The sequence below is a fragment of the Pelmatolapia mariae genome, linkage group LG10_11 (genome assembly GCF_036321145.2).
Source record: "Pelmatolapia mariae isolate MD_Pm_ZW linkage group LG10_11, Pm_UMD_F_2, whole genome shotgun sequence".
NCBI classification, from domain to species: Eukaryota; Metazoa; Chordata; class Actinopteri; order Cichliformes; family Cichlidae; genus Pelmatolapia; species Pelmatolapia mariae.
In genome coordinates, this window is record NC_086236.1 from 54,770,997 (window position 1) to 54,793,442 (window position 22,446).

Consider the following 22,446-nt stretch of genomic DNA (forward strand, 5'->3'; position numbering starts at 1 on the left):
GGCTGAATGCATTTGATGTTTAGTAATTCACAATCATAAAGACAAAAATGCTACATATACCGAACAGGTATATGAGTCAGGTGAACAGATGAAACAACACAGTGTAAATTAATTTGGAGTTTGGGTCTGACCTGATGCCAGAAAGTCATTAATAATGACCAGAAACCGGTCATCGGATATTTGTGCGTCACTCAGGAGCAAAGCCACACGCTTGTTCTGCACTCCAGCCTTCAGGAACAAACCGGCCAAATCCATCTACACAAAAACCACACAGGCCATGAATGGACAATATTCATATTGAGTGCCATGAAGATCAAACTGTTCAATAAATTCATCAATTGGATATCTAAAATCCCATGATTAACACTTTGATTTTTTTAAGAGGCTTTTAAATGATAAATTGATAGGCTTGCCTCATCAATAATGTATTAAAATATTGCCCAGTGTCTTTTAATAGTATCTGACAATTATTTTATGCATCACTGGAGGATCTGGGCAAAACTGAATTATATCAATATGCTGCATTCGGCGAGAAGGAAAGCTCATCTGGGGATTCTTTAAAGGCACCTTCATTTAAATAACGTTTTTTCCTCTACATTTTCATAACCTGTGAAAGTCAAACAGTGGTTCATGTTCTTGGCTCTGTCACCAAGATCAGTATTTACCTTGAAGTCCTGGACTGTGTAACCTTTACTCAAAATAATTTGGAAGACTTCCACAGAGGATAGGTAGGCAGCCAGACGAGTCAGGCTTTGCTTCCCACTGCCCCCAACTCCGACCAGTAAGCCATGACCTCTTGGAGTTTCCAAGATACGACTGATGCGGCAGCTGGCAATAACACATCTCTTCGTTATAGCTCTAATTATATTTACATCATATTATTTTTCCAGTATGACATAGTTTTATTATAACTATAATATTTATATGGAAACCAGCTCCACTTACACATGTTGCATGGCATCTTCAAACAACACTAGGTTCATGGCTGGATGAATCTCATTGTAGCTTTCCAGGGCATCTGTGAGGATGGTGCTGAGTGCAGACCAGTCTGTGACAGGAGCATAGGAGGGTTTCTCACCCATCTGGGCAAAGTGGCAATAAACGAGGGGCTGCTTTTTCACCTTTATATCCTCCAGTCCCTAGAAGAAATCAGGAAACAGGCATAGAAATAATAATGGGTAAAGTTTTTATGTGATGATGAAAAGCAGCAGTTTATTCTGTTTATCAAAAGCTGCTTTGCACCTCAAAACATTCTTGCATAGTCTCCAACTGGAGCTTCTGAAAAAGCTGCAGGTCCTTTAGATCTACCAGTCTGTCTGAGTATACTCTGCAGGACTCGTGGAGCCACAACTGTGCCAGGTCAGCGCTGTCTTTCACATTCTCAGGTCCAGAGAAGAGGATGCCCTTAATTTCACAGAGAATCATATTAATATTTTACTTTTAATATACAAGTCACGTTATTTGAGTGTTTACTATGGGCAATACCTGAAAGACATTTGACAGATCTCGAAGATTAAACGTGTAGTGAAACTTGATGGCTGTGGGCAGAAAGTTATGAACCATCTTGTGGTGAAGAGTTATGGCTGCCTGAATGACAGCTGCAGCACTACTCTGAACAAGGGGACTGAAGAGCTGCTGCTTCAGATGACTACACAGGATCTGACTGAAGATCGACCTCTGAGCATCACATGAAGGAAAGTTCACTGCAAACACAGAGAAATGCCTCTGTAGAGAGCAAAGGCACACAAAAATTGCAAAATATGTTTAATATATATGTGTATAGATAATATCTTGCTTAGAAATGGGCTCTGTTAAACACCAAACACTGTGACAAATGTATAAATGTAGAAGTAGCAGTCATTCTTGACACATTTTTATTGTGTTTTCTATGTAGTAGCAATATGTATTAAGTAATTAAGTAGTGGTATCAAGTCCCACACCAATAAAATACAACCTCCATAATGTCTTCACAGTATAAAGCACTGTTGAAATCGAGCTCTTATTTGAGTAAACAAACGAACATTGTTACATACTTTTTTTTAAAGTTTGTAATGTGGTGACAATGGGCTAATTTTACAGAATAAAACATAAAATTGCCATTGCTTAACAAAGTATAAAAGTAAGTAACAAATATAAAACACTGTAGGTCAGAATAAAGTAAAAGGTGCAGATGTAATGTCTCCATACGAGCATGTAGAGTCTCAGGAGATTAAATTTATCAATATTTAAGATTAGGTTCAAAACAGTTTCTGGAGATTAGAAAGCAATGAGAAAAGCATGATAATGCAGGATTTGTGCATTATTGCACATCCACTTTAATTTAGATGAATTTAAACTACAACTCAAACCATCAGCACTGCTCTGCAAAACTATATTTTTTGAAAAATAGATTATGTTGGTATATACAACAGTTTTACCTGCTATCATACCTGTAATCTGGGGTTGATAATGAAAGTCCCAGCAGTTGGATTCATACAGGCAACATATTGGGTATTATGTATTTCTTTCAGGGTCAGTTTCTGTCTGTCATAACTGCAGAGAGAAGGAAATCGAAGAAGGTTTCAACAGCTAATCAAAAAAAAAAACTGTCACGAGACTCAAAACTACAGCTGAAAAACAGGTACTGTTTGTTCATATTGTTTGCATGTTTTTTTTTATTCTTGCCTATGCTGTTATGCTATGTCTGTCTGTGCTCCTTAGAGAAACTATACAGAATCTCTGACTTGACTTGTTTTGGCTTGGTGTGTGCAGAGTCGTCTTACCAGTGCCCATAATCCAGATGTTGGCGTATAAGTGTGTGAGGCTGTACTGTGCCATAACTGTCCATAGCTGGCATGTTCATGTCATCTATAAAGTAGATCAGCCTTCTGTTGCCTACAGGGGAGTAGCTTCTGCCTGCTCTTTTCTCTAATGGTCGCTCTAAGATCGCTGCAACAGAAATAAACAAATCAACAGCAATAAAAACATTGACTGAACCAAATTCAACTAAGATTTTTAAAGATCAAAGATTTTTACTGGCAATTCACTACGTGTATTGGACACACAGGAGAATCGAAATACTGCTTCTCTCTCAACTTGGTGTAAATAAGAATTTAGAGTTAAGAAAGATAGAGGACATTCTAGGGAAAAATATAAAGTCACACCTACGTACAACAGTGCAGTTTTGAGAGATATAAATAAAATAAATAAATAAAGCAGTGTGTGAGTCGTGCACGGACATTAACAGTCATTGCCAGTAGGTGGTGCTACAGTTCACTGCATGTGCTACTCTGTTCCACATGACAATCAAAAACGCCACTCACCCTGCAACATGAGGGAGGAGGTGTAGTAGTTCAAAGGTACTTTTGTGGTCATGTAACTTTCTGGCAGACAGTCTAACTTGTTCCTGACGAGTGCAGTCTTTCCCACTCCGGCATTCCCCACAAGCATCACTGGCTGTCTCCTCTCCAGCAACAAGTCCATGAAGTAGCGAAGACACACGGTCTCTGCTGTGTGTACAAGAACAGCCTGCAATCATAGAAACAGCAGGAAGACACAGAACAGAAACATACATGCTTATTATGGCTTTCTTTGAGTGTGATTTATTGACAGACATGTGTTCAGTGAATTGTGCGTGATTTATAATTTCTTGTATTTCCCCTGAACGCCACAACTATTCTGTCATAATAGCATCATTTGCTCAGAACAAAACCCCACTAATTATGGCTCAGCAAGAGCCTTTGGAGCATTCACAGCTGTACACAGGAGCATAAAGAAAGACAAAAGAGCGTGGGTGATAGCTCAAGCCTTGTTGCTCATGCCTTCACCCCCACACAGTCTGGTATAGGGAGTACTGGATGGTAATCAGACACAGTGGCAAGCCTATCATCCATTCTAGCACCCCTGCCATAACCTCAGGATGTGACTTTACCCTCTCTTATTATGTTCACTGAGGCATACATACATTTTTAATATGACTGCATTGTTCATTTTTGGTTATTTTGCTGTAAGGAGGTTGCTTCTTTTGATTGTAAAGGTAATTATTTATGAAACCACTTTGAAAAGTTTCCCTTTCTCTCTTGAGGGATCTACTCTGAGTTCTAGCAGCTTATACGTATGCTCTTACCTGTAATGGTGTACAAGTGTCCATGTCAAAGTGTGGCACGGTATCACTCCAGGGCAAAAACCGCCTGGTTTGATGGTCAAGGTAAAAGTCGAACACTGTTCCCTGTGCTGGCAGTTTTACAGTCTTCATCTCTTTGGTCCACCACTGACTGAACTCCGCTCGATAATCACAGAGCTTATGAAGCAATGAAGCATACAATGTTATGGATTAATTCACATCATATCATTTAGACAGCCATCTACAATCAGTCAAAATTTGTTAAGCTTATTCTTGAAAAAACTGTCTTGTTTACCTGACATTTTTAATGAATTATTTTATTTTACAATAATAGTGCTAGAAAAAGCTAATAAAAAATAATCCTATAACTAAGTAAACCAACCAATGTCTAACTGCGCTTGATGTTTAGTTCTGTGAAAAAAAATTAATTTCTGTTTGAAATATCACAGAATGAGAGACTTCTAAAGAGTATGTCACTGAAATGTCAAAGCTTATCTTTACAGCTGCTATAATGTACACAGCATGATGTAAAATTTACCTAAATTAAACTATTTGAATACCTGATCTTGATACAAGGCCCCACCGAAAGCCCAGATGCAGGCAAAGGTGAAGTAGGTCTCATAGATTTCACGAGGGGATTCAGAAGGAACATTTTCTGGTGTCAGAAGGCAGTCGAGCAAAGTGCAGAGTGTCTGAATGAAAAGAAAGGCTTATTATATTTCAGTTTTCTGCCAGTAGAGGTATACAAGGGAAGAAATAAATGCATTGCGCATGTTTCTGTGTCATATGCACCTGCACCATAGAGATCTCCGGAATGGAAGTGATTGTCTTGAAAGTGTTTTTCATCTGTTCTAGACAACGTGGAACGTATTTCTCAAACAGTATGGTGAGATGGGCCTTTTCAGTCTGCCGTTCTCTTTGGTCAATCCAGGTGGCAACGTACCTGAGCAGCAACCCAAATCCAGAAGATTACACAAAATTACCACAGAAAAAGTATCCGATATTAGATACTATGTGATTAAATTGAAGTCTGTGTAACTCACGGGTTCCAGCCCAGGTCCTGCTGGTTAACACAGAGGATACCTGCTCTAGACACAGTGGCAGGAGTCGCCATTCTTAGGTGACTGATTTCAAAAATCAGTCTCATAGATGAAGTAAGCGCCACACGTTCATTACTGGCTAGAGTCAGTACCTGAGAGACATTGTGAAACATTAATACTACGACATCTGAATGGCCAATATGATGGACAAGACTCTACCCAAACGACAAGAAAACACCCCCATATCTCATCAAGTATGACATGATTCATTGCTGTGGAAAAGAACCTCCAAGTACTCACACTTCAGGAGCTGATTGCTGAAGGAAGGGGAGAGAAACATCTTTTTCTATCTATACCACCTTGGTTGCTATGTGTCTACAATAGTGTATGAGTGAAAAGGAGGGAGGTACCTTGTTATCATCCATCACTGTGTTGAGTGATTCAATCCACATCGGATCAATGTCTCCATCCAACACAATCCACTTAGGCCCACTGTGGGAGATGTTTGCCTGCTCTCGCATCAGTGATGAAAGCAAACCTAGCAAACAGGAATTTGGGGTGCATAGAACAAGAGTGAGATTTGGTCTTTTTGTTTAAGTTTTGGTATCTTGTTTTTAATGCACTTGTTTGTTTGTTTTTTTACCATCTTTCCATTCTCGAGTTGCAGGATGGATGAAGCCAAACAGCTCATCTCTGTCTATTGCTTTTGGGTTGAGATCATTCCATACAGGCTTCCTTTTCAGGTTTACATAAGTTTTATAGAGAACTCTCAATATCTGTTAATAAAAATACCAGCACTTTACAATTCATATTTATGTTACAAATTCAGCTGAACATTTATTTACACAGCATGTGACACAGAAAAAAAAAATCTAACCTGACTTTTTCCAGTCCCTGCATTTCCAACAACAAAGACAGAGTGACGTACAGCCATGAGCTCCTCCAGCTGCACCACCTAACAAAAATAAAGGTGCTTAAAAGAGGGTTCTTTAATCCTTTTTTTAGAGTAGGTATGAACAGATTCATCTCAAACCTTGAGGATAAATGTCTCCTCTGGCTGCAGCCGAAGATCAAGTGTAGTCTTTCGAATGGCCTTTTCAAATTCTAGGTCTCTTTCTCGTTCTACTTCCATGTCTGGGAACAGGTCTCCCAGCAGTCCCATGAAGATAGGCACATCCTCTGTCACAATTTTAGACATGTTGAAGTCCCGCAGTGCACGCATCAGCACCTAGGTATTAAAATGAGTATGAGATCAAATATCAGTGTGAGACATTAGATAAAATATGAGATAAAATGCACATATCAGTTCACCTGATCCTCTGCTCTTGTTTTGTCTCTTCTTCTCAATGCCCCTGCCAGAACCAGAACAGACTTGACAGCACGCAAACCCCAATCATAGTGGTCCTAATAAACAAAAATGACAAAAGAAAGTGAAAATGTGCATTCCCACGTTTACACTAACCATAAATCCAAACAAACTCCTAATGCTTTGCTGTGCTCCTGAGGTAAATCTAGAAAGATTTATTACTGGTGCCCTCTGTTCTAATTCAACAATGTGAAATGTTACAGAGCTACTAAGTGTCTTACTCATACCTGCTTGGAGAGCAGTTCCTTGCAGAGAGTGTACAGAGTGATGAACTTCTTGGCTAAAAGCTTAGCATCACGGAAGCCTTCTGCCACAAGCATGATCTCACAAATGAGTTCAGTGTCTGGCACCACCATGGCACAGGGTCTACAGGAAGACAGACAAAGCACACGGTGAACTCTCTGCTGAAAAATGAAAAATACATATCTTATATATATTAAAAAAAGGTGGGCGCATCATTCCCACCTGAAAAGAGACTTGAGGTTCTCAGGTAGCTCCGTCCTCCCTGCATAGCCAGGATTCATAGTGACGAAAATCCCAACCGAGTGTTTTAAGGCAATGTCCTTGTCGAGGAACAGAAACCTGTGAGGTGGCACACACTGTTAACTTATTTTTTAAGTAAAGTTAACATGATGTAAACTTCATGTATTCTTCTTCAATTACCCACCTTTCCTTTTTAGATCGAATGGCGTCCTGAATGGTTTTAACCTGCACCGCTACAACCGACAGAACATCCACAGGGATACGATTGAATTCATCAAAGCAGCCCCATGCTCCAGTCTGTGCCAGACCCTTGTAAATATTTCCAATGGACTAAACATAAACATAAACATCACAGAAATGTTGCATTAAAATATATTTCTTTACTGAAACCTCTAAATGAAAACATAAACTGACCAATGGCAATAACTCTGATGTGCTGAATTTCACACCTTGTAGTCCATCTGTTCAGAACAATTGAAGACGTATACCATGACACCCATGGCTCTGCCAAGATCCTTTGTGGTCTCAGTCTTCCCTGTTCCAGCAGGGCCTGACGGGGCCCCACTCATGTTCAGGTGGAGTGACTGAGTCAAGGTGATGTAACACCTACAGTGTGAAAGGTGAACATAATTTTTTTACACAATTAATGTTGTGTATTGTCTGCAAAGAGTAAAAGCTGATAAGCATAAGTAGAGACCACAGAAAAGAGTCAGAGAGGGAGGACATGCAGATGGTCTAAGTGACAGAAGAGGGTGAGATGGAGGCAGATAATCTCACTTAAGAGAGCAGCCGAAGGAAAGACAAGAAGAGTTACCGGTCTGTCAGAGGAGTGATGACCAAACGTGGTGTATTTCCAAGATACTCATAAGAGTAAATGAACTGAGCATCGCAGATGTTGATGTAGCAGTGGCGAAGCTGCTCACTCCAGTAATGTCGAAGCTGTGAAAGCCATGGGAAGGCCTGTGAGGTGGTGACCTGTAAACACATATGGCTCATATTAAACGTCATCAGTGAAAAATGCCACACAAATATTGAGATGCTATGACTATTTTCTTTAAAAGAATTATACCTTGGAGTGTGCCACGTTATGATATCAGTTACTCAAATTCCAACTCAAGCTGTTTTAAATTAATAAAAAAACGTAATTTGTTCTGTACACATACAGTAAGAGTAAAGCTTGCCATAATGCCAAAGTTAGCTCAATCAGACTAAAATGAGATCTCATGCAAAAAGTTATTCATTTGTTTTAACCTTTTTAGCAATGAGGCTGGCAACAATGTCTCTGGCATGGACATCAATGGTGCATACAGTCATGATCTTTTGCCTGTCTCCTGAGCTTAGCTCTCCAAGTAGCATGCCAATCAGCATGTTGAGTTGAGAAACCTATAGGTGGGAAACAACAACTTCAAAGCAAAGAGGAGAAGAGAGTAACACAAATTCACGCAGGAGATCATTTCCCTCAAACTGATATTAACATTTCCTTTTTTCCTATCACTTGTCATCACTGATCATTCAAAATCATAAAACCTTGCAGATCACTTACCAGCATTACACAAATGTCTACTTTACATATGATCAAAAGCAGTCTAGTGTTCTTGTTTTTACTAAAAGATAATTGGAAATCATTTGTTCCTGTTCCTGTGTGACAGCAGATCCAATCAATGCAATGCCGTGGGTTGATGGGGGAGTGGGAGATTATTCAAACAGCAGCCAAGGACATGTTAACCTTTAATGGTACGGATGAAACTGACAAGAGTGATAAAACAACTCTGATCAGAGTCGACGGTGAGGCTCCAGAAGCCCAAGTCAGGTCAGATCATATGCACAGTATATGCAGACACTATGTATAATACAGATCATTGAACACAGCATGTCGATAGCATGACATCAAATCAAACTTTCTTTTCTTTGAAAATATCACATTAACCTTAAAAAGCATTAATATATGACAAACAGCTTTTAATGGCAAAACTATTTTGCCACTATTTAAAACTAAAGTGTAAAATGTCAGTTAAGCTACCATACCTGTTTTTTATTGTAGTCTTTTAGCGCTGACTCAAATCCTTCTTCCAGCCTTTTGAACACAAGTTCCATATCATTAGTCCACCAGATCTGTGATCCAGCGAGAGCAACTTGGGCAGGGAAATCGAGAATCCACTGCTCTCTGGGTCTGTCCTCGTACACAGACACAGCCTCGGATAGGTGACCCATGACACATTCCTTCATAGACTCTTCGAGACGACTGAGCCATGCCTCAACCTAACGGGAAGTATTTTTTTTAACAAACGATTCAGCTACTTTGTGATGTGTGATTGATAATTTACATTCATTGATGATGAATATGATCTTACCGGCCCGCGACACAAACATTCAGTCTGGAATGGGACAAATTCCCTCTCTTTGCTATACATGCCCACAGCAACTTTAGGATTACTCAGCTGCTCATTTTTGCTGAACTCAAGATCGGTCAAGTTGTCAAATATTTTTGAGAGATGGACAGTCACCTACAAAAGATAGTCAGTCATATTTGCGCATGATAGACACATTAAGCACAGCAATTACTACGCAGCCTAGACACTAAAATAAAATAAAAGGATTTGTCTATTTCAACTCTAAATGGGTGCTCAAGCACTTTTTACTACAAGCTACATTTGCCCATTAAGACACACATTCACCCTTCAAGTTTTTTTCTGTCATGCACACACTCTGATGGATGCATCAGGAGCAATTTGGGGTACAGTATCCTCCCCACAGAAACCTGAACATGTGAGGATCTGGAGACCAAAGCACAGACCTTCTGACTTGATGGGCAACCAACTAATTTTGTTTAAAAAAAATCCCTGCACAACAAATTCAAAAATAAACAACCTATTTTAGACCAAATGCATATGCATGCATAAGTACTATAAATGCACAGTGCGCTCAAGCGTTTTGCAAGTCCCTATTGGACAGGCCTACACCCCAAAGGACCTGTGCATAACGCCAACGCTGCCTTCTGATAATTGAATGACCTGCTCTATATCCTGAGCCACAGCTGCCCCAAAGAAGGGAAAGTTTACTGAATTTACTTCTCTGGGGCGACTTCCTTTAGAGAGGATGTCCAACAAGTCTGCGGATGAAATAAAGTAGAATCGTGGAAATGCGAGTCTTTTCGTTTCCAGGTATTCAGCAAGAGCTTTTTCACATAATGCCAGCCTGTCGGAAAGATTGAATAGGATCAGTAGGCAGGAAACCTTTAAGAGTATAACACAAGTTTGATGAAAACAGCATGAACCTTTTTTGTAGATCCTCTAACGTCTCCAGTAGATGAGGTTTGTTAGTGGCCTCAATTACATTTTTAATGATGGCACTGCCCAACATTAGCTCCTGAAAGATCAAAAATTCCCATTGTTACAAATGGTGACAACAACATAATTTGCAGCTCTACACAAACTGTGTATACATGCAGACCTGAAATTCTGCATCTATTGTTTTGAATCTGTGTGTATCTGCAGGCAGTTGCTGGCAAATGTCATCACAGCCTTTGAAAATGCTTTCAAGGTAGGCCCATGTCCTTTGGACCTCCATCCAGACCATCAACACAGAGTCAGCCACCGTCAACTGTTTTTGTAGTTCCACTACCTGGTGCAGGAAGTGATCTATGTGCTTATTCTGAAAGACACTCTGGAGCTGAACCTTGAGAATAAGGGAAAAGAAGAATAAGCATAAAGGATGTGCTCTAATGTAAAATTAAAGTGCAGCAGATAGAATCAAACCTATCCTAAAGAAAAAACATATTTTCAGAATTGGACACCATTACACGTATCAGCTGCATTTGTAAACATCTTCTACCTCATGCCAAGCCAAGTCAAATGGGGGGGCAGGGAAACTATTTAAACAAAGATGGAGGCACTAAAGTGTCAGGAATTCTAATTGCTGGCTGTAACCCCCTCAACGCATCTGGTGTACATGTTCAAAGAGCGCCACGGTGCAACAATGCCCTGTGTTGTCCAGAAGCTATAAATCTTGGGACTCAATAGGGACCTTTCTGCTCTCAGCCATGCTATTAGACACTCAAATGGGGAAGGCACGTCTGTGATCTCATCTCTATTCAGCACTTAACTATCAGAGATTCTCACAGACAGCTGATCTTGAGAACAAGCTCTTGTTCTTTTGTAAAATAACTTAAGACATCTACCTGATGATCCTCAAGAGTTTCAATGAGTTGTTCATCACATTTAAGCAGTGGCACAGAGGTCTGGTAATGCTCTTCATATGAAAGCTCCATTGACATCCACGTCTGACTTATTTCTGTAACAACCTGAAATATAAACAGTGAATAGTGTGATAGCAAATAGAAGTTTACCAATGAACTAACTTCACAAAAAGTGCTATTAGTACAGCTGCAAGCCTTATTTATTTGTTTAGCACATCTCTTCAATGTGAAATTCTGTTTCTAATAACTTCCAAGGGGGGGTAGGGACTAATAAGTGTATACTTCTGCATACTCCTTTTCAAACAAAAGAATGGAATGATATTTTGTAATGATTGTGAAGGCACATGTTTGAAATAAAAATGAACTGAACTGAACTGAATTGAAAAGATGTCAGCATGTTTGTGTTCATAGCTGAAGAAAAACCTTCTCTATGGCCATCTCTTTGACCGCCTTTTCCACTATGTTGCGGACTTCGTCTTCAAACAAATGGAGCTGTAAAGCCAACAGGTCCTCCAAAGTGGTACCATCTGTCACAGTGCAATCCATCTATTTAAAAAAAATAGTAAAAAAGTGTAACATGTTTATTAAGCAAAGCAAAATATACAACGAGATCTCCTACAACAAGGCCTCTGCTTTATGAATTTATGCACCTGTGTTGATCTAATTAGCTGGACCCAGTGACGCTCTCGTATTGCCGGGTTCTGCAGTTGACTCACAGCCTGCAGTGACGTCAACAAGTTCTTTACATAAAGGTCTAATCCAGAATACACATCCCACAAGCGAGCTTCTTTGTCAAGCTTTTGTATGTCCTACACAAACAGAAGGTAGGTAAACATAATTAGGTATTAGGGGCATCTGTTACAAACAGCAATGGTGCGTGACAGCAAGACAGCAGGAGAGATGAGCTGGTGTGATGTAGCACTGTTGGTGACCTTACCTTGGCAAGCCTCCTCAATTCTGCATCCATCTGGTCCACGTTTATCTGCCTCCATTTGGTCATTGTCCAGTTTTCCACACTGCTCTGTATAGATAAAGACACATGGAGAAGGGTCAGTGGGCTAAGGCTATTTAATAGGGACATTTAGAGGCTACAGGGTATTCAAAGTCTCAAAGAGGACAGCCAGGTCAAGTCATTTATGTATTGGGGTATTGTGGTAGGGTGATGAAACCTAGAGTTGTTTTTTTGTTTTTGTTTTTTCAATTTCCCCATGAAAAAATGACATTCAAAAATCACCGATAAATCAACCTACTTGCACATATACAACAATGTCCCACAGTTCTTTGAGAATCGCAATCTCTCGTCTGCAGAGCTTGATGTCTCTGTAGTCAGAAATGGAAACATCAAGTAGGCTGGCAGACTCTTGCAGCTCTGCTACTTCTCTCTCCATATCCCGGATTGCTTTTTCTGACTAGAAAACAAATGGCAGTTGTCATCCAAAAAGGTAAAATAAAATGCTGTTTTAATCCGATAGTCAAGCAATGATTAAAAACCTACTTTCTCCAGACTACTGTAAGGATTTACTGCCTTGTAACTGAAGGGTGCCATTGCTCTGAACATCTCTCTGAACTGGGTTTGTTTCACCTGAAAAATATGTTCATGTTGCTTAACGTATGTTACAATAGTTTCTACACTGTACAATTTTAGTTTTCTCATATGATCACCTCAAAATCCATGCACCGTCTTCGTAAAACCATCACTTCTGCATTCTTCATGGGTGCCACCTCATGCCTCACTCTTAGGGCCAGTTTTTTAGCCCCACTCCATTTCTCTGGAAGTTCCTGTAGACAAAACTACAGTTATCACTCGGAGCATGAAAGTACACATAATGAATACAGTAATCTGATTCTTTGTGGATAAATTACTGTTTATGATTACATTGCTGTAGTTGGCTCACTCTTTTCCTACCTCCATTTGCAAGTAGATATGGTCTGGTATGGTCACACCATATTGTTCCAAGAGGATAACTGTTTCTCTAAGAGGCTCAAACATCTTGTCTGTGGCATTCTGTCTGTCCTTTACAGCTAACAGGTGACTCATCACTTCCACAAAGCCATGGTTGTCATCTTTAGCTATAGGTTGTTTTAGCCCTTCAACAGTAGCTTGGATAAACTTCTGCAGCTCATCAAGACTGAGTGGGAAAAGTTAGAGTAAGAACAACTGATCCTACAAATTTGTCAGATTTTAAAATCTATGCCAATAAATTTTACCTGTGGGTGACATTGGTCAAGAGATGCTCTTTGAAGAGCCAGCTCCACCTTTTTAGTGTGTTAAGAAGGCTGACTTTAAAGTGCTTGATGTCCACCCGAAACCATCCATCAAAAACTCTGAAGTCTTCAAAGTGGGAAATTTCATCATGCAGATCCTCATAATAATCGATCTATAAAATTAAAACCACAACAGGCATTGAAATTAAAAATAAAAAACAAAAACAAAACTCAAACTCCCGTGAATTGCAAGAATTTAGCCCAGAGTTTAAACATTTTTTACTTGTTCTTTGAAGTTATTGATTGTAGGAGGATTGTCAGGGAGTGCATCTCCTGTACAGGCTTCCATCTCCTCTGATGTGAGTGCACGTCCATAAAGGAGAAACTGCCTGAGAAACTCTGCCCTGTCATCTTGCCACAGATGAGTATAACAATCAAACTTTGTCTGGTAATTTATTGCTTTCTTCTGGACGTTCTCCACTCGCTCCATTATTTCCTGTCTCAGGTCCAGCAAGTCTAGCATGTCATCCATTACATCCTGTAAGAGTTATATTACATCAAACAAAACATCAGGAATAGCTACCATTTGTAGAAGAAAACACAATAATGAGTTTGGCAAGTTTAATACACCAAGAAAATACATGTTTCCATTTTTCACATATTTTAAATTTAGCAATGTGCAAATATGACATTGTGAAATTAGACTGCGACTGATAACACCCTGGATGTAACAGTACTTCATTTATAACACAGCAACACAGTCTACCACTATTCTCCTTTTGACAGGGAGGCTGTACTCTTCGCTCTAGTAAGAACATATTTACGATGTAATCTGGGAACATTTTAGCACATATAAAAGTACAATGACAAATAATAACTAGCAAGTCATTCAAATTGTGCAATTCTAAAAGTGTGACTTTTGCAGTAAAGCAGAGAAGACATCTCCTAGTTTTTGTCAGTGTATAAGAAACCTGTGCTAATTCAAACATAAAAGAAGCGTACCTGATAAGTCTCCATGCTAAGATGAGCAGCCACTCTCCTGATATTCACTGAAGTCTTGAATACATCTGCAACCAGCCCCTCTATCAGTTCATAGAGGCTGTCTCCTGCATCTTTCTCCATTGAGGGACAGAAAGTCATCTTTGAGCCATTGAGGATTAGCTTCGCCTCAAACAGTGGAGTCTGGTTCAGGCCTGTCTCCATGTTTTCCACGAGGAAATGAAGAGAGCGACTGATGTAGCTGAAGAGCCCTTCAACAACCATGTCATCCAAATATTCCAGGTAGCACTGCCACTCTTCTGAATCCGGATCAGCATGGAAAAGAACCATGTTCTCCTGAGTAGAAGTAGAATATTAGAATAATATTTAGCTTCTGCTTGTAATATTTTCTATTTCATATGATTTTTGAAGCTCTACTTGGGGGGATTTATCTATTCCACAACAACTGGAGTAATTTTATTTTAATAGCTTCTTAAGTGCTTAAATATGTTAATACTATATATCAAGAAAAATACTTCCAGGATGTCAGAGGAAAAAGATGATTGTGATTATAATTAAATGTTTTTTAAGCTAAGAGCATTAACAACTCCATGTTGCATAAAAATTAATGTTAAACAATATAGGACATACACCAAAGAACTTAAATTTGGATCTATGGTATCATATGCAAGTCATCTTCATAATGAAACTAATGTGATGTTTAATTAAGCTGCACATAAATTCAAGGTTTAAATAAAATGAACAAAAAGTAACTAAACAAGGTTTTAAACTGTCAGTGAACAGAACCAATAATGTGCTTTAATCTAATCAAGGTGAATGCTGTTTTTTAACCATACCAACAGAAACATACATGTTTCAGTGCTTACTTAGGTATTCACAGAAAATCTATAATGGCTCAGTTACTCTTCCCCGATCCAGCCACACACACCTGCACCAGCACATGTATATAGTCTCCATCATTCTTCATGGAGGTGTACTTCTTCCTGAAAGAGTCTCCTCTCTCATCCAGTTGTATGAGTGAACCTTTTTTGTTGTCCTTTCTGCAAAACATGGCCTGTTTGCTCCATCTCTTCATCACAGACTGAATGGCATCACAGTTTTCCCTCACTCTATTAACTCGACAGACAAGGTCTTGTACAAGGTGTTTGGTGTTGCTGATGAAGCTCCAGCAGTCCTCGTCCTGCCATGTCAAGCTGGTCTCTGCTCTCGACAGCTGCAGGTCTACTGACTCCAGCTCAGCTCTGATGAGAGGAAGTTCCACCTCTAACACTGTCTGCTTAAGCTTGTTGTACCACTGTACTAACAGCTGCAAACCGTTCACATACTGAAAAATACAAATGTGAGCAAATGATACATTTAGGGCAAATAAATTAAAAAAAATTAAAAAACAAAACAAAACTGCTATTTAACTTAGATGGGTGACCTTGTGTGGCCCAGTTCTTAAATGTTTTTTCGAACCTTTGTGAACATTTCACGCTTCTCAAAAACAGCCAGTGCATCTGGAGGTATGTTGATCTCACTGACAGTCTGAAAATACTTCACATCCTTTAAGGCCTCAGTCAGCTGAGAAGTAAAAGAAAATACTGATTAATTTAATTTAATTAATTTAAATGTAAAACTATAATGACTGTAGCATTTTTATGTATATATGCCTTTATGTATCTCCTCCTTAATGAGTGGACCGATCTGAAGAAAACTTTGCACGAACATCATCACACATACAGCTTAAGGGTCATCAAAATTGATATTCACAACAAAATTTAGTTTGACCACTAAATACATAAAATATTATTTAAAATGCACCCCAGGCCTGGCAGAAACTGCCACTAATGCAGGTAATAACTAGTAATAGCTTGTAATAATAATAAAAATTCGGATTCATTTATTTTACACACAAAAGTCAAAGGCATCAGTAAGTGGCATTTTAGCTGAAAACATCCAGAAATAAGGTACTGCAGAGGGGCAGCAGCCCTAAAAGCCTTGTCAGTTCAGTTCAAATCAATTTTATTTACACAGCGCCAAATAGCAACAAGACTCGTCTCAAGAAGTTTCATATTGTAAGGTAGACCCAACAATAACACAACAGAGAGAAACCCAACAGTCATATGACCCCCTATGAGCAAGTGCTCTGGTGACAGTGGGAAGGAAAAGCTCCCTTTTAACAGGAAGAAACCTCCAACAGAATCAGGCTCAGGGAGGGGCGTCCATGTGGTTGGGGTGAGGGAGGAAGACAGGACAAAACACTTGCTGTGGAAGAGACCCAGAGATTAATAATGAATAATGATTCAATGCGTGTATAAACACAGTAAGGTGCCTGAAGAAGAAATACTCAGTGCATCATGGGAATTCCCCAGCAGCCTAAAACTACTGCAGCATAACTAAGGGAGGATTCAGGGTCACCTCATCCAGCCCAAACTATATGCTTTAGCAAAAAGAAGAGTTTTAAGTCTAATCTTAAAAGTAGAGGGAGTGTCTGTCTGCCAAATCCAAACCTAGAAGCTGATTCCACAGAAGCGATGCCTGAAAACTGAAGGCTCTCCCTCCCATTTTAATTTTAAATACTCCAGGAACAACATGTAAGCCTGCAGAACTCCATAATTAACCTTAGTGAAGAGGGCACTCCATTTACATGAACAAACTGGAGCGTATTAGATAGATATGATTCTAATTAACTAACACAGCTGGGTCAAGAGATGGCTTTTTAAGTAACGGTTTAACTACAGCCAGCTTGAAGGCCTGTGGTACATAGCCAATTATTATAGATAGGTTGATCATATTTAAGATTGAAGCATAACATCATGGTAAGAATTCTTTGAGCAGTCTTGTAGGAATGAGGTCTAAAAGACACGTTGATGGTTTGGAGGAAGTAATTACTGAAGTTAACTCAGAAAGATCAATTGGAGTAAAAGATACTAAATAAATGTAGATAATGTTACATCTGTGAGATGATTTTGAGTAAGTTTTAAAATTTTATTTGTGAAGAAATTCAAGGAATCATTACTAGTTAATGTTAACAGAGCCCTGACTTTTTGTCAGCCAGACTACAGTGCTGAGGAGAAATCTAGGGTTATTCTTTATTTTCTTCAATCAATGATGAATAGTAAGATGTTCCAGCTCTACAGAGGGCTTTTTTTTACAAAGCAGCAAACTATTTTTTAGGCTAAATGATGATCTTCTAAATTTGTGATACACCATTTCCTCTCCAGCTTACAAGGTGCATTAATGCATTTGAGAATTATATTCCTTTTTCACAGGAGCTACAGTATACAGAGCCATACATATTGAAGAAGTAAAATTATTAACAAGACTTCTGTTGGAGTAACGTTCAGGAGTAAAAGTCGGTGAATTATATAATTAAACCTAGTTACAGCACTTTCAGAAAGACATCAACTGTGATGAAATCTATTCCTCACTGCTGTGTAATCAATTATTGTAAATGTACATGTTATTAGAAAATGATGAGACAAGAGAGGGCTTTCAGGAAACACTTGTGCTTACTTAAATGTTCAGTTTCTATGCCATATATTAGACAACCCACTCACCACTTTAATCACACTCTAGATCTTGTTCGAACATAGAAGAGTGAGGCTTCTATATCTACAAAAAGCCTGGTCATGTCTAACTTGAACATAAAAAATCTATATTCCTGTCATTGATGATGCATAAGTAATACTCTGCTACTGATAAAGCAGGTATGTGAAAGCATAAACATTGATGAGCTGTGAGTAGGTAATGGGTACTGGTGCAGCATTAATAGTACTATCAAGACCAGGTTGCCAGGGCAACGGTGTGGTTTGTTGTGATGGTGTTGGCACCTATCAGGGAAAACTTTGTATCAACTTACAGAAAAAATTAAAGAATAAAATAACTAAATATGGAAATGTGCTCCTTCCACTGAAACGCTGCTACTATTTTTGTACTTTTAGAAGCTTGAGGTAAGGAATAATGATTCTTGGATCATTTGAATTGTATTCTTTGAGAAGTTTTTAGGGATCTTGAGGGTGCCTTAGCAGTGGGCCACTGCATGCTCTCAGTCAAAGAGTAAGTTGAGCATTGAAAGGTGTACACTTTCATATTTCCATGGTATTGGTTACCTTTGGATTAAAGTTGACTGAAATCAGGCCAGAAGAGGGATTTCTGGAGATAAGTGGCTCGTTCAGGTTAATCAGGCACGTCTGTTTTAAGCCACAGCACCAGTCTGAGTAAATGTCCTTCTCAAACTGGTCTAGTAGATTCAAGATCTCCGTGTACATGCTGTACTCAGTAACCATGTCTACTCCTTCTGCAGGCCTAGAAATATGAAAAATAAATCTCTTTCTGTTCAATAATATAATCAATAAAGACAAGAAGTGTAACTTATGCTTAGAACATATTCTAATTTTTGTTTTTACTGACTTGCCAAAAAGCAATCTGAATTTTTCCCACGGTCTTTGAATGCGTTCTCTGAGCATTTTTGCCCACTTGAAAGCTCCAGATGTGTGTGCCATGTTCTTCATCAGACTAGTTTCCATCTGTAAACAAAGTGAGATTATAGAAAAAAATAAAATGAACAATATCTATTGTGCAGTGAATGCATACTGCTAGTATCCAGTTTTAGCTTGGAGTACCTGATTAAGCTGTAATTTCAATAGATGTTTACACGTCTCCAGCTCTTCTCTGAAATGTTGCTGTAGCAGAAGGAAGTTGGGACCAAATATCTGTCTAATCTGTCTTTTCTCCAGGAAGGGTCCAGCAATAGTTAGCATCTACGGGCCGAAACACTTTGAGTCTTTGTTGTTCACCATTCACTTGGTAAATAATGCATTACCACACTAGCATGCAGTCTTACTTACTTTCATTGCTGATTCGAGGCCTGAACAATCCTTGAAAACCAAACACAGAAAGCGAGCAAGGCGGCATTCAATGTCCGCAATCTTAATCTTGAAATTCTTATACTCACTTTCAAAACCCTAATGAGAGAAACAACAGTTCAACAGTATTTAATCATGAACACTAGTGCAGACATGTGTAATATAATAATATTAAAAGAATCCTTATGATTATTATTATAAATGCCAAAAAATCTTTATTAATAGTATCACCTGAGAGTTCAAGTCAAGCGGGCAGTTTTTACTGTGGATCAGTGCTTGGCAGAGGTCACTGAACTCTTTGTGCATCTTAGCAGCATGCTCACTGTAGAGTTTCCCTTTAGTTCCACCAAATTCCAACTTTTCCATTCTCTTATAGTGTAGCATGATTTCAAAGAATTCCTGTCAGGAAAAAAATGATCAGGAAACAAAATCACACACAACATTACTATGACAACCAATAAAGCAAAAATATTATCTCACCTCAAGCTGTTGCATACGATTAAAGAACTGGTTGAAACGTGAGAAAATCATAGCAGATGGAAAATCCCAGGGTGCATGTTTCACTTGGCTGGCGAGTCTTTCCCTCTGGGTCTGGTAACTGTCTTTGAAACACCTACAAACTTTTATGACTCTCTTTACCATTTGTAGACTTTCCTCTGGATCCTCTCTGAGAAGCAGATCTGCAGAGAGGTATGTAGAAGCCTACAGGGAATAAGTTTTTATATCTGTGAATTTGTTCATGCTAGCAGCTAACAGTCAGAGTAACGTCAGCTGTCAGTAGTAGCTTGCTCTTTCTCTGGGCCCCCCTATGCACATCTATAAATACAGGTGTTTCAAATGAGAACTTATACCTGTTCAATGAGCAGATTGCAGAGTTCCTGCAGTAATACCACGATGCGTGCTGGTCTTTGGTAAGACCGGCAGTTGGTCCAAATGAGGTAAAGCGTGTGAAAAAGTGCCGGCATGTATGTTTCCATGAGTAGAAGCTCTCCGTTTTCCAAATGAGACAGCTGTGCATGTAGTGGCTGTAGATGGAGGTCAATGTCCTCGGCTTCTCGAAGAGCTTTATTTTTTGAGGACGAAAAATATATATCATAATCATATGTTAACCTCTAACTGTATAACAGAGATGGAGGTGATATTATGCTGTACAAGGCAGACACTACCCATTGTCTTTTAAAAAGTGACACAGTAATCTTACCATCACACACTTTTCCAATTAGCATCTTGATTGCTGGATGATAGCTGCTATCCATCGTCTCTAACATCTTCACCATCATTTGAATAACTGGACTCTGAAGCTACAGCAAGCTACAACTTTAGCAAATAGTGACGTAGAAGGAGATGGAAAGATATTAAAACATGATTTGGTGAATACCAATGTGGTTAGGAAGTATACCTGATGATAAATGCACTCTATGTTGTTCTTCCTGGATGCCCAAAACTTCAGTTCTGCACTGGGCCCTGGATTACAGCCTGTTATTAGTTTGTCTGATGAATCCTCCTTTAAAATTTTCTGGATCAGATTTGTCCAGTTGATGACCTGGGTCTCTATGGTATGGGCTACTGCCCTGTCATAGTTTTCATGCCTGAAGGAGGAAAGTAGAAGGTGAGTGCTTTACTTAAAATATATAGTGCCAAAGATTACACTGTATGCATGGTTGTTTTCTTACTTTTCAAAGATGCCGTGTGACTTTTCCATCCAGTCAGCTGCTATTGGAACAGGGAGGACAGTTTTCCCCATAACCCATCCCTGCACAACTGAGGTCTGACTGCACATGATTTCCACATGTCGAAGGATGTCTTCAGATATCAGAAGTGGCCAAGTCTGATGGTTTTTGTTGTCGGACAGCAGTGGAACACATATCTTGCGAAGACAAAACCATAACCAATTCACCCAGAACCCACACAGGCAGGTTAGAAATGGAAAGAAAAGCTTCTTTATGGCTTATGTGTATGAAAATGGGTGGCACAGTCACCTGCTTAACTGCACATGACAGCTGCAGGAGAACTGGTGGAGTCAAAAGGCCAAAGAGCAGCAGTTCCCTGCAGTTTTCAGAGGTGACTGGAACAACTCTCTTCTTGAGAATATAGATTTGTTCATTTTTCGCATCTGGTGGAACCTGCGTTTGAAATAATGTGAGATTTTGCAAGACTTTTAAATATGTCATGATAAAACGATTTATTCGTTTAATTTTAAAAGATCTTTGCTAGTTGATAAGTCCATAATAAATACTCTAAGCCAGTATTATACTGAATGCGCTTTGGCACTGCATTTTCAAAGCAGACATTTTACCTGTGTAGTAGGAAAATTGCAGGTGAAATCAATCATTTTAATGATGAAGTGCCCCAGTAACAGCGAACCAACATACATAAAAAGAAGAATCTCCCCTAAGTGAAAATTGCCATCATTATACCTGCGAGTTTCCTGCTATGACATGTCAAAATGTCTGCTGTAAGAACACACGCAGCAGACTCTGCAACATCTGTAACAGACATACCTCATTAGAAGCAACCAGACAGCCCTTTTTAGAGGAAGAGAAAAATATAAGCGACTGCTTTTCAAAGAAATTCTTCAGAGGGGCTTGAAACTCTTCACTGACAGCATTTCTTTGCCATGTCTGGCTGTGCACCCGCATTAGCCCGCAAACTTTTTCCTCGACAAACTTAACTCTGTGGTCCTCAAGAAAAGACGGAATATTTTTTCCCTCGTCCATGACTACTCTGCCAAGATGGCATGCTTTAGCTCCGCACTACGTTCGAAAAAAATCAACTTACTTGCAGCAGTTATACATTGTCCATTAAATTCGCTCAGGGTTAGTGTTAACTTCGCTTTATATGCTTTTCTAAGAGCGCCGCATAGTAGGGCGGTTCAGCGTTCCGTTGCTTAGCAACGACCTTCAATCACTGCCGGATACGTAAATGTCAGCCGGCTAGCTTCAGTAAAGACAGGACCCTATTTTAGCTTGTTTAAAATGACTGGAGGTGTAATGATTACTGAAAAGCCCCTATAATGTCGATATAATTCCAGACTATACTGTAATTTGTATTCCACACCAATCCATGGTGGCTTGAACAGTTTGTACCCTGATCTGGTTTTGGTGTTTTTATTGTTTTTATACTGTGAGCCTGACATCCTTCCAGGAGTGAATGTTAATTACCTGGTTTTCCCCTTTATCAAAGATACCTCTCATGTTAAAATGAAA

General features: G+C 39.2%; 1 protein-coding gene across 1 annotated transcript in view; it reads right to left on the reverse strand.

Moving 5' to 3' along the window:
• si:dkey-233k19.3 (dynein axonemal heavy chain 11) overlaps positions 1–21,957 on the reverse strand; it is a 41,678-nt gene extending 19,721 nt beyond the window's left edge. The window contains 53 exon segments of the mRNA XM_063485364.1: positions 61–255; positions 666–828; positions 946–1,139; positions 1,243–1,404; positions 1,486–1,725; positions 2,430–2,532; positions 2,763–2,928; positions 3,303–3,507; positions 4,106–4,279; positions 4,663–4,794; positions 4,895–5,045; positions 5,146–5,294; positions 5,553–5,680; positions 5,786–5,918; positions 6,020–6,097; positions 6,176–6,370; positions 6,454–6,546; positions 6,736–6,874; positions 6,974–7,090; positions 7,176–7,321; positions 7,441–7,597; positions 7,806–7,966; positions 8,243–8,374; positions 9,017–9,250; positions 9,343–9,495; positions 10,060–10,186; positions 10,266–10,357; positions 10,442–10,666; positions 11,169–11,291; positions 11,610–11,732; positions 11,837–11,995; positions 12,124–12,207; positions 12,437–12,595; positions 12,682–12,768; positions 12,849–12,965; positions 13,093–13,315; positions 13,395–13,564; positions 13,675–13,929; positions 14,394–14,726; positions 15,319–15,714; positions 15,849–15,953; positions 18,485–18,680; positions 18,786–18,901; positions 18,998–19,135; positions 19,223–19,339; positions 19,472–19,639; positions 19,721–19,942; positions 20,092–20,303; positions 20,442–20,541; positions 20,640–20,829; positions 20,914–21,107; positions 21,220–21,363; positions 21,742–21,957. Of these exon segments, the coding sequence (XP_063341434.1) occupies positions 61–255; positions 666–828; positions 946–1,139; positions 1,243–1,404; positions 1,486–1,725; positions 2,430–2,532; positions 2,763–2,928; positions 3,303–3,507; positions 4,106–4,279; positions 4,663–4,794; positions 4,895–5,045; positions 5,146–5,294; positions 5,553–5,680; positions 5,786–5,918; positions 6,020–6,097; positions 6,176–6,370; positions 6,454–6,546; positions 6,736–6,874; positions 6,974–7,090; positions 7,176–7,321; positions 7,441–7,597; positions 7,806–7,966; positions 8,243–8,374; positions 9,017–9,250; positions 9,343–9,495; positions 10,060–10,186; positions 10,266–10,357; positions 10,442–10,666; positions 11,169–11,291; positions 11,610–11,732; positions 11,837–11,995; positions 12,124–12,207; positions 12,437–12,595; positions 12,682–12,768; positions 12,849–12,965; positions 13,093–13,315; positions 13,395–13,564; positions 13,675–13,929; positions 14,394–14,726; positions 15,319–15,714; positions 15,849–15,953; positions 18,485–18,680; positions 18,786–18,901; positions 18,998–19,135; positions 19,223–19,339; positions 19,472–19,639; positions 19,721–19,942; positions 20,092–20,303; positions 20,442–20,541; positions 20,640–20,829; positions 20,914–21,107; positions 21,220–21,363; positions 21,742–21,957 (8,691 nt within the window).
• Positions 21,958–22,446: the final 489 nt, after the last annotated feature.